This window comes from Mobula hypostoma, chromosome 7 (assembly GCF_963921235.1).
Source record: "Mobula hypostoma chromosome 7, sMobHyp1.1, whole genome shotgun sequence".
NCBI classification, from domain to species: domain Eukaryota; kingdom Metazoa; phylum Chordata; class Chondrichthyes; order Myliobatiformes; family Myliobatidae; genus Mobula; species Mobula hypostoma.
The window spans coordinates 185,448,523-185,465,032 of record NC_086103.1 but is presented as its reverse complement, the minus strand read 5'-3'; the positions used below and the strand labels follow the sequence as shown (position 1 = coordinate 185,465,032).

At 43.5% G+C, this 16,510-nt stretch overlaps 1 protein-coding gene across 1 annotated transcript in view; it reads right to left on the bottom strand.

Annotated features, from left to right (window-relative positions):
• Positions 1-16,510, bottom strand: part of xrra1 (X-ray radiation resistance associated 1) — a 50,666-nt gene that overhangs the window by 5,117 nt on the left and 29,039 nt on the right. The window contains exons 8-9 of the mRNA XM_063052989.1: positions 12,731-12,846; positions 10,038-10,143 (exon numbers count right to left, since the gene is read on the bottom strand). Of these exons, the coding sequence (XP_062909059.1) occupies positions 10,038-10,143; positions 12,731-12,846 (222 nt within the window). The remainder of the gene's footprint in view (positions 1-10,037; positions 10,144-12,730; positions 12,847-16,510) is intronic.

The following is a 16,510-nucleotide window of genomic DNA, read 5'->3' as shown; positions in this document are numbered from 1 at the left end:
CCTTTTCCTTTTTTGTTATTTTGAAACTGTAAAAGATGGAAATAAAAACATTTTCTTGCTTAAAATATTAAAGAAATCTGTCATCTTTAACTTTATGCCTTTTGGAAATCAGTTCATATTTTACTCTCTTAGCGATTCACAGTAACAGAAATTTTGACCAGGGGTGCCCAAACTTTTGCATACCACTGTACAGCGAACAGAAAAGCTTGAGCATATAGACATTAAGAAAGAGGATGTGCTGGAGCTTTTGGAAAGCATTAAGTTGGATAAGTCACAAGGACCGGATGAGATGTACCCCAGGCTACTGTGGGAAGCAAGGGAGGAGATTGCTGAGCCTCTGGCGATGATCTTTGCATCATCAATGGGACAGGAGAGGTTCCAGAGGATTGGAGGGTTGCGGATGTTGTTCCCTTATTCAAGAAAGGGAGTAGAAATAGCCCAGGAAATTATGGACCAGTGAGTCTTAATTCAGTGGTTGGTAAGTTGATGGAGAAGATCCTGAGAGGCAGGATTTATGAACACTTGGAGAGGCATAATATGATTAGGAATACTCAGCATGGCTTTGTCAAAAGCAGATCGTGCCTTACGAGCCTGATTGAATTATTTGAGGATGTGACTAAACACATTGATGAAGGTAGAGCAGTAGATGTAGTGTATATGGATTTCAGCAAGGCATTTGACAAGGTACCCCATATAAGGCTTATTGAGAAAGTAAGGAGGCATGGGATCCAAGGGGTCATTGCTTTGTGGATCCAGAACGGACTTGCCCACAGAAGGCAAAGAGTGGTTGTAGATGGGTCATATTCTGCATGGAGGTCGGTGACCAGTGGTGTGCCTCAGGGATCTGTTCTGGGACCCCTACTCTTTGTGATTTTTAATAATGACCTGGATGAGGAAGTGGAGGGATGGGTTAGTAAATTTGCTGATGACACAAAGGTTGATGGTGTTGTGGATAGTGTGGAGGGCTGTCAGAGGTTACAGCGGGACAATGATAGGATGTCAAACTGGGCTGAGAAGTGGCAGATGGAGTTCTACCCAGATAAGTCTGAGGTGGTTCATCTTGGTAGGTCAAATATGATAGCAGAATATACAACTCCATTTCCAGAAAAGTTGGGATACTTTCCAAAATGCAATAAAAACAAAAATCTGTGATATGTTAATTCACGTGAACCTTTATTTAACTGACAAAAGTACAAAGAAAAGATTTTCAATAGTTTTACTGACCAACTTAATTGTATTTTGTAAACATACACAAATTTAGAATTTGATGGCTGCAATACACTCAACAAAAGTTGGGACAGAGGCATGTTTACCATTGTGTTACATCACCTTTCCTTTTAAAAAGACTTTTTAATCGTTTTGAAACTGAGGATACTAATTGTAGTAGATTTGCAATTGGAAATTTTGTCCATTCTTGCTTGATATAAGACTTCAGCTGCTCAACAGTCCGTGGTCTCCGTTGTCTGATTCTCCTCTTCATGATGCGCCATACATTTTCAATAGGAGATAGATCTGGACTGGCAGCAGGCCAGTCAAGCACAGGCACTCTGTGTCTACAAAGCCATGCTGTTGTAGCCCGTGCAGAATATGGTCTGGCATTGTCCTGCTGAAATAAGCATGGACGTCCCGGGAAGAGACGCCGCCTTGATGGCAACATATGTCTCTCTAAAATCCTAATATACGCCTCAGAGTCAATGGTACCTTCACATACATGCAACTCACCCATGCCGTGGGCACTGATGCACCCCCATACCATCACAGATGCTGGCTTTTGCACCTTTCGCTGATAACAATCTGGATGGTCGTTTTCATCTTTGGCACGGAGAACTCGACGCCCGTTTTTTCCAAAAACTAGCTGAAATGTGGACACATCTGACCACAGCACACGGTTCCACAGTGATTCAGTCCATCTGAGATGAGCTCGGGCCCAGAGAACTCGTCAGCATTTCTGCATAGAGTTGATGTATGGCTTCCTCCTTGTGTAATACAGTTTCAAGTTGCATTTCTGGACTGTGTTGAGTGACAATGGTTTTCCGAAGTACTCCCGAGCCCAGGTGGCTATAATTGTCACAGTAGCACGACGGTTTCTTAGGCAGTGCTGCCTGAGGGCTCGAAGATCACACACATTCAACAGTGGTTTCCGGCCTTGCCCTTTACGCACTATGTCTCTGAATTCTCTGAATCTTTTCACAATATTTTGTACTGTAGATGTTGAAAGACCTAAATTCTCTGCAATCTTGCATTGAGAAATGTTCCTTTTGAACTGACTAACAATTCTCATGAATTTTGGCACAAAGGGGTGAGCCACGACCCATCCTTGCTTGCAAAGACTGAGCCTTTGATGGACGCTACTTTTATACCCAGTCATGATACCTCACCTGCTACCAATTAGCCTGCTTAATGTGGAGTCTTCCAAACCGGTGTTACTTAAATATTCTGTTCACTTTTCAATCTTATTTTAACTCTGTCCCAACTTTTGTTGAGTGTGTTGCAGCCATCAAATTCTAAATTTGTGTATATTTACAAAATACAATTAAGTTGGTCAGTAAAACTATTGAAAATCTTTTCTTTATACTTTGGTCAGTTAAATAAAGGTTCACGTGAATTAACATATCACAGATTTTTGTTTTTATTGCATTTTGGAAAATATCCCAACTTTTCTGGAAATGGGGTTTGTAACATTAATGGCAAGAGTCTTGCCAGTGTGGAGGATCAGAGGGATCTTGGGGTCCAAGTCCATAGGTCACTCAAAGCTGCTACACAGGTTGACTCTGTAGTTAAGAAGGCATACGGTGCATTGGCCTTCATCAATCGTGGGATTGAGTTTAAGAGCCGAGAGGTAATGTTGCAGCTATATAGGACCCTGGTCAGACCCCACTTGGAGTACTGTGCTCAATTCTGGTCGCCTCACAACAGGAAGGACATGGAAACCATAGAAAGGGTGCAGAGGAGATTTACAAGGATGTTGCCTGGATTGGGGAGCATGCCTTATGAGAATAGGTTGAGTGAACTCGGCCTTTTCTCCTTGGAGCGATGGAGGATGAGAGGTGACTTGATAGAGGTGTACAAGATAATGAGAGGCATTGGTCGTGTGGATAGTCAGAGGCTTTTTCCCAGGGCTGAAATGGCTAGCACGAGAGGGCACAGTTTTAAGGTGCTTGGAAGTAGTTCAGAGGAGATGTCAGGGATAAGTTTTTTATGCAGAGAATGGTGAGTGCGTGAAATGGGCTGCCGGCAATGGTGGTGGAGACAGAAACAACAGGATCTTTTAAGAGATTCCTGGATGGATACATGGAACTTAGAAAAATAGAGGGCTATGGGTAAGCCCAGGTACTTCTAAGGTAAGGACATGTTCGGCACAGCTTTGTGGGCCGAAGGGCCTGTATTGTGCTGTAGGTTTTCTATGTTTTCTAAAAGAGGAATAGTGAAGCAGTGTTCACTATTTTTGAAGACCGTTCAAAAATCTGATGGGGGAAGGGAAGGAGCTGTTCCTAAAACGTTGAGTATGTGTCTTCAGGCTCCTGTACCTCTCCTTGATGGTAGCAATGAGAAGGGGGCATGTCCTGGGATGGTGAGTGTCCTTAGTGGTGGGCGACAGTCTTGTAATAGCAGGATAGAGGCAGTCCTTGAGCTTGGTAGCAGAGTAGTCTTTCCAAGATTATCATCATTGAGGTGAGTGGGGTTCTGCTACAGGATCGTTGGCCTGTACCACCCTAACACTTTCAATCTGGATCTTGATCAGTTTTGTGATTTTTGTTTTGCAAGGGCCCATTTGGGTGTTGGGGCTAAACACTGGATTCAGGAGATATTCACCCCTGCAGAGGGGGTAAATGGGAGAAGAATCATGCACATACAAAATAGAAAAGGTTCACCATGAAATAAATTCAGAGAATAAGGATAGAATTGAATAAAGATCACCATAGGAAGAGCCTGGCAAGCAATGGATGCAGTAAATTCAAAATCAGAATTGTGTTTACTATCACCAGCATATGCTGTGAAATTTGTGGCACTTTACAAAACATCATAATGGGACTCAGGACAGGACGGATGGTAAAAAAGTAAAGATAGCGTGCAGACTGTCAGGAAGGGCAGGCAGGTGATGGGACTTAGTTGCAGCCAACAGGCTGAGTATCAAATCATTAGGGATGCAGAATCAGAAAGGATAGCAAATACGGTACTCAAGGTGTTGTATCTAAATGCACGGAGTATAAGAAATAAACTGGATGATCTTGTTGCAATTTTATAGATTGCCAGGTATGATGTTGTGGCCATCACTGAATTGTGGCTGAAGGATGGTTGTAGTTGGGAGCTGATTGTCCAAGGTTATTACAAGACATTCTATCGGAGGGATAGGAAGGTAGGCAGAGGGGGTGGTGTGGCTCTGCTGGTAAAGAATGGCATCAAATCAGTAGAAAGATGTGACAGAGGATCAAAAAATGTTGAATCCTTGTGGGTTGAGTTAAGAAACTGCAAGGGTAAAAGGCCGTTGATGGCAGTTATATACAGGCCTCCCAACAGTGGCTGGGAGGTGGACCACAGATTACAACAGGAAATAAAAAAGGCGAGTCAAAAGGGCAATGTTATTGTAGTCATGGGAGATTTTAACATGCAGGTCGATTGGGAATATCAGGTTGGTAACAGATCTCTAGAGAGTGAGTTTGTTGAATGCCTGAGAGATAACTTTTTAGAGCAGTTTGTCGTTGAGCCTACTAGGGGATCAACTGTACTGGATTGGGTGTTATGTAGGGAGGTGAAGGTAAAAGAACCCTTTGCAACCAGTGATCACAATATAATTCAGTTCAACTTGAAATTCAATAGGGAGAAAGTAAAATCTGATGTAGCAGTATTTCAGTGGAGTAAAGGAAATTACTGTGGTATGAGAGAGGAGTTGGCCAAAGTAAATTGGAAGGAGATGCTGGCAGGGATGTCAGCAGAGCAGCACTGGTGTGAGTTTCTGGGAAAAAATGAGTAAGGTGCAGAATATGTGTATTCCATTAATGAAGAAATACTCAATGGTAAAATAGTACAAATGTTTGTACAGCTGTGGCTGACAAGGGAAGTCATAGCTATTGTAAAAGCAAAACAAAGGGCATACAACAAAGCAAAAATTAGTGGGAAGATAGAGGATTGGGAAGTTTTTAAAAACCTAGAGAGAGCAACTAAAAACAATCATTAGAAGGGAAAAGATGAAATGTGAAAGCAAGCTAGCAAATAATATCAAAGTGGATAGGAAAGGTTTTTTCAAGTATGTTTATAATAAAAGAGAAATGAAAGTGGATATAGGATCGCTAGAAAATGAGGCAGGAGAAATAATAATGGGGGACAAGGAGAAGGCTGCTGAAATAAATGAGTATTTTGTGTCATTCTTCACTGTGGAAGACACTAGCAGTGTGCCAGATGTTGTAGTGTGTGAAGGAAGCGAAGTGGGTGCAGTTACTGTTATAAGGGAGAAGATGCTCAAAAAGCTGAAAGACCGAAAGGTACATAAGTCACCCGGTCCAGATGAATTGTACCCTAGGGTTCTGAAAGAGATAGCATTAGAGATTGTGATGGGATTAAAAATTATCTTTCAAAAATCATTGGACTCTGGAATGGTGCCAGACGACTGGAAAATTGCAGATGTCACTCCACTCTTTAAAAAAGGAGAAAGGCAGCAGAAAGGAAATTATAGACCAGTTAGCCTGATCGCAGTGGTTGGGAAGATGTTAGTCAATTGTTAAGAACAAGGTGATGGGGTACTTGGTGACACAGGACAAGATAGTATAAAGTCAGCATGGTTTCCTTAAGGGAAAATCCTGCCTGATGAACCTGTTGGAATTCCTTGAGGAGATTACAAATAGGATAGGTAAAGGGGATGCAGTGGGTGTTGTATATTTGAACTTTCAGAGGGCTTTTGACAAGGTGCTACACATAAAGCTGCTTACCAAGTTAAGAGCCCATGGTATTACAGGAAAATTACTAACATAGTTAGAGCATTGGCTGATTGGTAGGAGGCAGTGAGTGGGAATAAAAGGATCCTTTTCTGGTTGGCTGCCAGTGACTCATGGTGTTCTGCAGGGGTCAGTGTTGGGACCACTTATTTTTATGCTGTATACAAATGATTTAGATGATGGAATAGATGGCTTTGTTGCCAAGTTTGCAAATGATACGAAGATTGGTGGGGGCGCAGATAGTGTTGAGGAAACGGATAGGATGCAGAAAGTCTTAGACAGATTAGGGGAATTGGCAAGAAAGTGGCAAATGAAATACTATGTTGGAAAATGCATGGTCATGCACTTTTGTGGTAGAAATAAATGTGCGCAGTATTTTCTAAATCAGGAGAAAATCCAGGAATCTGAGATGCACAGGGACTTGGTATTCCTTGTACAGAACACCCTGAAGGTTAACTTGCAGGTTGAGTTGGTGGTAAGGAAGATAATTGCCATGTTAGCATTCATTTCAAGAGGTTTTTAATACAAAAGCAAGGATGTGATGCTGAGGCTTTATAAGGCACTGGTGAGGTCTCACCCTGAGTATTGTGAACAGTTTTGGGCCCCTCATCTTAGAAAAGATGTGCTGGTTTTGGAGAGGGTCCAGAGCAGGTTCACAAGGATGATTCCAGAATTGAAAGGGTTGTCATACGAGGAATGTTTGAGGGTTCTGGGCCTGTACTCGCTGGAATTCAGAAGAATGAGGGTGGGATCTCATTGAAACCTTTCGAAAGTTGAAAGGCCTAGACAGAGTAGATGTGGAAAGGATGTTTCCCATGGTAAGGGAGTCTAGGACAAGAGGGCACAGCCTCAGGATAGAGGGGCACCCTTTCAAAACAGATGCGGAGAAATTTCTTTAGCCACAGTGTGGTGAATTTGTGGAATTTGTTGCCACATACAGCTGTGGAGGTCAGGTCGTTGGGTGTATTTAAGGCAGTGATTGATAGGTTCTTGATTGGACATGGAATCAAAGGTTACGGGGAGAAGGCCGGGAACTGGGGTTGAGAGGAGATAGAAAAAAGGATCAGCCATGATTGAATGGCAGAGCAGACTCGATGGGCCAGATGGCCTAATTCTGCTCCTATGTCTTATAATAAAATCTATAAATTACAATAAGAAATATATGCTGCAAAAAAAATCAAATTAGATAAATAGTGCAAAAAATAATGAGGCTGTGTACATGGGTTCATTCTCCATTCAGACATCTCACAGCGGAGGGGAAAAGCTGTATCTGAAATGTTGAGTGTGTGTCTTCAGGCTCCTATATCTCCTCCCTGATGGTAGTGATGAGAAGAGGGCATGTCCTGGGAAGTGGAGAGTCCTTAATGATGGATGATGCCTTTTTGAGGCATCATCTTTTGAAGATGTCCTCAGTGCTGGGGAGGCTGGTGCCCACGATGGAGCTGGTTGAGTTTACAACTTTCTGCAGCTTTGTCTGATCCTATGCAGTCACCCCTCCATAATAGACAGTGATGCATCCAGTTAAAATTTCTGTAGAAATTTGCGAATGTCTTTGGTGACATACCAAATCTCCTCAAACTTCTGATGATACAGTGGCATACAAAAGTTTGGGCACACTGGTCAAAATTTCTGTTACTGTGAATAGCTAAGCGAGTAAAAGATGAACTGATTTCCAAAAGGCATAAAGTTAAAGATGACACATTCCTTTAATATTTTAAGCAAGAAAACTTTTATTTCCATCTTTTACAGTTTCAAAATAACAGAAAAGGAAAAGGGCCTGAAGCAAAAATTCAGGCACCCTGCACGGGCAGTACTTCGTAACACCCCCTTTGGCAAGTATCACAGCTTGTAAACACTTTCTGTAGCCAGTTAAGGGTCTTTCAATTTTTGTTTGGGGGATTTTCACCCATTCTTCCTTGCAAAAGTCTTCTAGTTCTGTGAGATTCTTGGGCCGTCTTGCATGCACTGCTGTTTTAAATCTATCTACAGATTTTCAATGATGTGTAGGTCAGGGGACTGTGAGGGCCATGGCAAAACCTCCAGCTTGCGCCTCTTGAGGTAGTCCATTGTGGATTTTGAGGTGTGTTTAGGATCGTTGTCCTTGCTGTAGAAGCCATCCTCTTTTCATCTTCAGCTTTTTTACAGATGGTGTGATGTTTGCTTCCAGAATTTGCTGGTATTTAATTGAATTCATTCTTCCCTCTACCAGTAAATGTTCCCCGTGCCACTGGCTGCAACACAAGCCCAAAGCATGATCGATCCACCCCCGTGTTTAACAGTTGGAGAGGTGTTCTTTTCATGAAATTCTGCACCCTTTTTTCTCCAAACATACCTTTGCTCATTGCGGCCAAAAAGTTCTATTTTAACTTCATCAGTCCACAGAACTTGTTTCCAGAATGCATCAGGCTTGTTTAGATGTTCCTTTGAACCTTTTGAATAGAACTTTATGCCTTTTGGAAATCAATTCATCTTCTGCTTGCTTAGCTATTCACAGTAACAGAAATTTTGACCAGGGTGCCCAAGGTTTTGCATGCCACTGTGTGAGACATATCAATGTTCATTGAAAGCAAAGTTAAATAAATGGGTTTTGAGATGGTGTTTAAAAGTGTCAGCTGGGTCTGCATCCCTTATAGTTTTAGGTATTGAGTTCCACCGTTTAGGAGCATAGTTTAAAAAAAAAGCTGACATGACAATTATCTTCTGAGGAAAATTGTTTAAATTTAAGAGATTGACAAAAGAAGATCTGAGATCTTGAGCAGGATTATAAAACAAAAGCAAAAATATGAAATATTTTGGGATCTGTCAAGATTCAGGAAGTAAACAATTTGCCCTTCAGCTAGGTTCACTCAATAGGCAGTTTCATTCTGCAGTGGTCTATAATGGGCTGAAGGGGACCAAAGGCCATCCAGGACATACCCTCTTATTACTACCACCGGGAAGGAGGTCCAGGAGTCTGAAGACACAGCTAAATGATTCAGGAACAGCTTAGAGTCATACAACACTACAGCACAGAAACAAGCCCTTTGGCCCATCATGCCGAGACATTAATATGCCTGGTCCCATTGATCTGCACCCCGCCATAGCCATCCATATCCCTTCCATCCAAATTTCCATTACATGTCGAAATCAACCCTACGTCTACCACTCTTGTTGGCAGCTTGTTCCATACTCTCACCACCCTCTGAGTGAAGAAGTTCCCCCTCAACTTCCCCTTAAACATTTCACCTTTCACCCTTAACCCATGAGCTTCAGTTCTAGTCTCACCCAACCTCAGCTGAAAAAGCCTGCTTGCATTTACCCTATTTACACCCCTGGTAATTTTGTAGACCTCTATCAAATCTCCCCTTAATCTACTTTCTAGGGAACAAAGTCTTAACCAATTCAACCTTTCCCTGTAGCTCAAGCCCTCCCGTCCCATAAACATCCTTGTCAATTTTCTCTGCACTGTCCCAATCTTATTTACATCTTTCCTGTTGGTAGGCACACAGTACTCCAAAATTAAGCCTCACCAACGTCCTATGCGATTTCAACATAAATCAATATTTTGAGTATAGGAGTTGGAATGTGAAAGCCAATGTACCAAAAGCTTCCTTTACAACCCTACCTACCTGTAATACTACTTTCAAGGAATTATGGACCTGTATTCCCAGATCGCTCTGTTCTACCACAATCCTCAGTGTCCTACCACTGTGTAAGACCTACCCTGGCTTGTGCTCTCAAAGTGCTACATCTCACACTTGTTTGCATTAAATTCCATTTGCCATTTTTCAGTCGGTTCAGATCCCACTGCAAGCTTTCGTAGTCTTCCTTGCTCTCCCCCAATCTTGCTGATCCAGTTAACCACATTATTATCCAAATTGTTGATACAGATGACAAACAACAACAGACCCTCTGCCAACTGAACAGTCCATGAACCCAAGATCACTAATTCATTATTCCCCTCTTGCACTACTCATTTTTGTAACTTTTAGTAATGTTTATGTCTTGCCCTGTACTATCAGCATAAAACAACACGACATATGTCAGTGATAATAAGTCTGATTCTGATTCTGTTGAATGGTTCCCTAGGATGTTAAGGATCGATGGAAACAACATTGAGTGAGTTACCTAATGGAACAACCATCATGGCTCTCTGCTCCTTCATCCTCTTCAGGATTTCCTCCATTTTATTGGCTTTGCTTTTGTGGGACGTAGGTTCCGGAAGCTTCTGGACCTGCACAAAAGAAAACAATAAAATATCTTGCATAATTACTACCATTCTATGGAGTATTGTGTTCAGTTCTAGGAAGCAGAGGAGATTTTCTAGGATGCAGCCTGGATTGGAGAGCATGTATTGAGTGAGCTCGACTTTTCTCTATGAAGTGAAGGAGGATGAGAGGTGACTTGATAAACGTGTATAAGATAATGAGGCATCGAGTGAACAGCAGGAGGTTTTTTCCCATGGTGGAAGTAACTAATACAAGAGGCATAAACTTAAGGTGCTTGGAAGAAAGTATAGCGGGGGATGTCAGAGGTAAATTCTTTACACGGAGAGTGGTGGGTGCAAGGAACACCCTGGCAGTGGTGGTTGTAGGCAGATAGACTAGGAACATTTAAGAATCTCTTCGATAGGCACAGGGATGAATGAAACATAGAGGGTTATGTGGAAGAGAAGGGGCAGGTTAAAGGGCCAGCACAACATCATGGTCTGAAGGGCCTGTACTGTGCTGTGTTGTTCCATGTCTCTTTTACTTACTTATTTACAGATACTTATTTAGAGCACGTGGCCAAGTGGTTAAGGTATTGGACTAGCGACCTGAAGGTCGTGAGTTTGAGCCCCAGCTGAGGGAACGTGGTGTGACCTTGAGCAAGGCACTTAACCCCACATTGCTCTGCGACGACACTGGTGCCAAGCTGTATGGGTCCTAATGCCCTTCCCTTGGACAACATGGAGAGGGGAGGGGAGACTTGCAGCATGGGCAACTGCTGGTCTTCCATACAACCTTGCCCAGGCCTGCGCCCTGGAGAGTGAAGATGTTCCAGGTGCAGATCCATGGTCTCGCAAGACTAACGGATGACTTTAATTATTTAGAGTGCAGAACAGATCTTTCTGGTCCAGTGAGTCACACCCCTAACAGTCCCCCAGTTTAACCTTAGCCTAATCTCAGGACAATTTCCCGACAAAATGGTATGTTTTCGGACTGTGTGAGGAAACTGGAGCATCCAGAGGGAATCCACTCGGCCACAGGGAAAAGGTACAAATTTTCTTACAGTTAAGTCTCTGCCCTCTAGTTTTGGACTCCTCGAAAGACCATGACTATCCATATTTTTATATAAATAATAAAAAATTTCAAACTGCAAACCAGAGAAGCTGGCTTCATCTCATTCTTCTAAACCCCAGGATTTACAGACTGGCATCACTTTAGTTCAGTCCCTGCCTTTGAGATGTTGAATCAAGAGAGCTCATTGAGATGTTTCACCAAGACTTGGCTTTCTCTCCCGTGTAGGTATCAACAATCTCTGATGATTCACTGAACATAAACAGAGGGTTTTCCGGGCCGAATATGTATCCTTCAGCGGTCACTCATTCACTGAAGTGCATTATCAGGTCATTATTTCATTGTTGTTTGTCTGATCCTGATACGTTTCATGGAACGTAGAACAGTATAGAACGGTACAGGCCCTTCAGCCCACAATGTTGTGCCAACCTTTTAATCTTGGATTGTACGTAGCAGGAATGAGATTTGAAAAGAGCTAGCAGGGTCATATCTCTCTCTCTCCCTCTCTCTCTCTCTCTCTCTCTCTCTCCCTCCCCCTCTCCCTCTCCCTCTCCCTCTCTCCCTCTCCCTCCCTCTCTCTCTCCCCCCTCTCAATTTAACCCTTCCCTCGCCCATAGCTTTCCATTTTTCTATCATCCATGTACCTACCTAAGAGTCTTTTAAATGTATCTGCCTCCATCGCCCTTAGCAGAGTGTTCCGTGCATCCAAAACTCTCTATAACAAACCTACCTCTGACATCCCCCCATACTTTCCTCCAATTACCTAAACATTACGCCCCCTTGTGTTGTCCAAAAAAAAACCACATTGTTATATTTTGCATCACATTTGGAGCACTGTCCCTTGGCCGTCAGGAAGTCTGGTATCTCCTGAGGAGTTGAAATGTAGGTTCAGTTTCAGAGGGGTGCCACAGTAGCACAGCGGTTATTGTTACACTATTACAGCTCTGGAAGTTGGAGTTTGGCATTCAGTTCCGGCATCCTCTGTAAGGATTTTGTATGTCTTCCCTGTGAGTGTGTGTGTTTCCTCCGGGTGCTCCAGTTTCCTCCCACAGTCCAAAGACGTACTGTTTAGTAGGTTAATTGGTCACTGTAAACTGTCCCATGATTAGGCGAGCATTAAATTGACGGGTGGCTGGGTGGCATGGCTTGTTGGGTCAGAGATTCTGTTCCACAGAATAACAATAAGCACAGTTCATTCTGGGGCCTTAGGAGAGCAGTTGGTGATATGTGGGGTTGGGTTGATGTAGGAGGTGCTGCTGACTTCTCTGTGTCACTGGCATGGGACTGGACGAAAGGCTTCTCCCTGCACAGTGGGAGGCAAACGCCGGCAGCTGGGCTCCACAGAGCTGACAGTACATCTTTGTAATGTGAGGGGGAGCCCACGCAGTCACAGAGAGAGCATGCAAATTCCTTGCAGACAACGGTGGGCACTGAGTCCCAATGAGTGACCTCCTGTTGTAAACGCTGCACTAACCACTACACCACTCTGCTGACCTCTGTATGCTTTCTGGCAGTAAGGAAGTTATGAAATTAGACAGGTACCTTCCTCTGCTTGGGAACGTAGCGCCTCTGCTGGAGGCTCACATGGCGAAAGGGGTCCGGGTACGGCTGCAGTTTCCGGAGGTACCATTCCAGCTGCTGGACATTCTGTTGAATACCTGGAGGGTTAAAGATGGAATCAGGAAGAACACGGAATAACCAATGACTGAAACACAGGCAGAGCTGGGAACAGTGATTCATCTGAAATCCAAAAGCTGCGCTGGAACATGGCATGTTCGATCTGTTCTGAACAGACCCAGAGAGCCCTACAGCCCTGTCCCACTGACTGAAATGCATACATAACCTTGAACCTTCGATCCACAACTGTAAAGCAAAACCTACTGGAAGCCTGAAATTAAAATCACAAAATATTAGGAATTCTCAATAAGTCGAGCAGCATCTGTGAAGAAAGAAATGCACCAGGTCATTACAGATCTGGAGTCATAAACGAAGAGCTAACTCTGTTCAACACACAAAATGGTGAAGGAACTTAGCAAGCCAGACACTCGGCCTGAAACATCAACCGTTTATTCCTCTCCCTAGGTGCTGCATGGCCTATTAAATTCCTCCAGCATTTTATGTGTGTAAGCCCTGGATTTCCAGCATCTGCAGAATCTCGTGTTTATCTTCTGCCAGCATTATCAGATTTGAATGTGGTTTAATATCACCAGCGTGTGTCTTGAAATTTGTTGTCTTGCAGAAGCAGTACATTAGGAATACATACAAACTCCATACAGACAACAGTGGGCATTGAGTCCTGATCAGTGATCACTCCTGTTGTAAAGCAATGCTCCAACCACTACACTACTGTGCCATCCCCTATATTGTTTCTGGCAGTAAGGAAGTTGTAAAAAATTAGGTGGATACGTTCCTCTGCTTGAGAATATAGCGCCCTGCTGGAGGTCCACATGGCCAAAATGGGATTTGAACTCACTTCTCAGAGATCAGTGCCAGAAATATCTGGTTTCTAGACCGAGTTAACCACACTGCTATTGCACATCAACATCAGAACCTTACTCAAACCCTTTAATCTGTTTCAATCTGGAACCTCACCTTCCAATGCAGACTTGTAGAAGAGTAGAGTACAGGCCCTTCGGCCCACGATGTTGTGCCAACATTTTAACTTACTCCAAGATCAATTTAACCCTTCCCTCCCACATAGCCCTCAATTTTTCTATCATCCATGCTTCTTAAATGCCCTTAATGTATCTGCCTCTAGCGCCACTCCTGGCAGCGCATACCATTCACCCACCACTCAAGTGTGTTAAAAACCACTACTGACATTCCCCCCGCCCATAAATTCCTCCAAGCACCTTAAATTATGCCCCCTCCTATTAGCCATTTCCACTCTGGGGGAAAAAGAGATTCTGTCCCCTCTATCTATGCCTCTATCATCTTGTACACCTCCATCAAGTCACCTCTCATCCTCCTTCACTTCAAAGAGAAAAGCCCTAGCTCACTGAACTTCTCCTCACGAGTCTATGTATCTGTCAAAGCCCTTCGTAATTTCAAATAATAGTTCATAAAGCTCAATTTCTCTCTCCACAGAAGACCATAAGACCTAAGAGGAGAATTAGGCCATTCAGCCCATCAAGTCTGCTCCACCATTCCATCATGACTGATTTATTATCCTTCCTAATCCCATATGCGCGCCTTCTCTCTGTAACCTTTAACATCCTGACTAATCAATAACCCATCAACCTCCAATTTGAATATCACATGAACGACAAAACATAAAATGAAATATGTCATTTACATTAACAATTAAAGCAACCTCACATAAAGAGCCCATGGTATTACAGGAAAGGCATGGTTAGAAGATGGGCTGTTGGCAAGAGACAAAGAGTGGGAATAACGGAGGCCTTTTCTGGTTGGCTGCCAGTGACTAGTGGTGTTCCTCAGGGGTCAGTGTTAGGTCCACTTTTTCATATTATATATCAATGATCTGGATGAGGAATTGATGGCTTTGTGGCCAAGTTTACAGATGATACAAAGGGGCTGGCAGGGCACGTGGTGTTGAGGAAGTAGGGAGCCTGCAGCAGGACTTAGATAGATTTGGAGAATGGTATTGAAGTGGCAGATAGAATATAATGTAGGGAAGTATATGATCATGTACTTTGGTGGAAGGAATAAAGGTATGGACCATTTTCTAAGAGGAGACAAAATCCAGAAATCAGAGCTGCAAAGGGACCTGGGAGTCCATAAAGGTTAACTTGCAGATTGAGTCAGTAGTGAGGAAGGCAAATGCAATGTTAGCATTCATTTTGAAAGGGCTAGAATATACAATGCCTATAAAATGTATTCACCCCCCTTGGATGTTTTCATGTTTTATTGTTTGACAACATTGAATCACAATTGTTTTATTCTGGCTTTTTTGACACTGATCAACGGAAAAGACTCTTTCATGTCAAAATGAAAACAAATTTCTACAAATTGGTATAAATTTATTACAATTATTAAACACAAAGTAATTGATTGACTCACTCCCTTCAAGTCACTACTGAGCAGGTGAGACACTCAGATATGCCAAAGCGTTGGGACCGGATGGTGTGAACCCCAAGGTCCCGAAGGAGGGTGCTGGGCAGCTGTGTGGAGTTCTCCAGCGCAGTTTCAATCTGAGTCTGAACCTGGAAAGAGTCGACTGTGTGGGAAAACATTATGTGTGGCAAGAAGGGCCAAGCCGAAAGTCTCGAATGACTGCTCACACATCATAAAGACCTGAGAGAGGCTGGTCCTGGCTCACCCCCAATGCCTGGTCACATCAGCCTTCGATCCCCTGCAGATTGCCTACGAGTTGCACACTGGAGTTGACGATGCTGTCATCCACCTGCTGAACAGAGCCTGGACAAGCAGGGCAACACTGAGGATCTCAAGTGCCTTCAATACCATGCAACCCTCAATGCTGAGGGGAAAGCTCTATTCAGTGCAGGTTGACACTTCCATTGTATCCTGGATAATGGACTGGCAGACACAGTGTGTGCGGCTTCAGGGCTGTCTGTCAGACATGGCTATAAGCACTACTGGGGCTCCAGGGGATTATATTGACTCCCTTCCCTGTTGTTTACCCTGTATACCTTGGACTTTAGATACAACTCTGATGACTCAGCAATAGTTGGGTGTATAAAGGGAGGATGGGAGAATGAATATGGCGCCCTGGTGGAGGACTTTGTTAAATGGTGCAAGCTGAGTGGTGTGCAGCTCAACATCAGTAAGACAAAGGAGATGGTGATGGACTTTAGGAAGGCTAAGCCTACATTGCTCCCCGTTACTATTGATGATGAGGACGTGGATAAGGTGAGGACCTACAAGTACCTGGGGGTGCACCTGGATGACAGACTTGAGTGGAGCACCAACACAGAGGCTGTGTACAAGAAGGGCCAGAGTTGTCTCTACCTCCTGAGGAGACTGAGGTCCTTTGGAGTATGCAGGCTTCTCCATCACACGTTCTACCAGTCTGTTATCGCCAGCACAATCTTCTATGCAGTGATGTGCTGGAGCAATGGCATCAACATGGATGAAACCAACAGGCTCAATAAACTGATTAGAAAGGCTGGCTCCGTTATGGGAGTCAAACTGGACTCACTGGAGGCTGTGGTAGAACAAAGGACCCTATGGAAAATCCTGGCAATTCTGGACAATGTTTCTCACCGTCTGCATGCCATCTTGGCTGAACAGAGGAGCACGTTCAGTAATGGACTAAGACAACTGAGCTGCTCCAAAGAGCGTTATATTAGGACATTCCTACCCCCAGTCATTAAGCCTTATAATGAGTCAACCTACAGC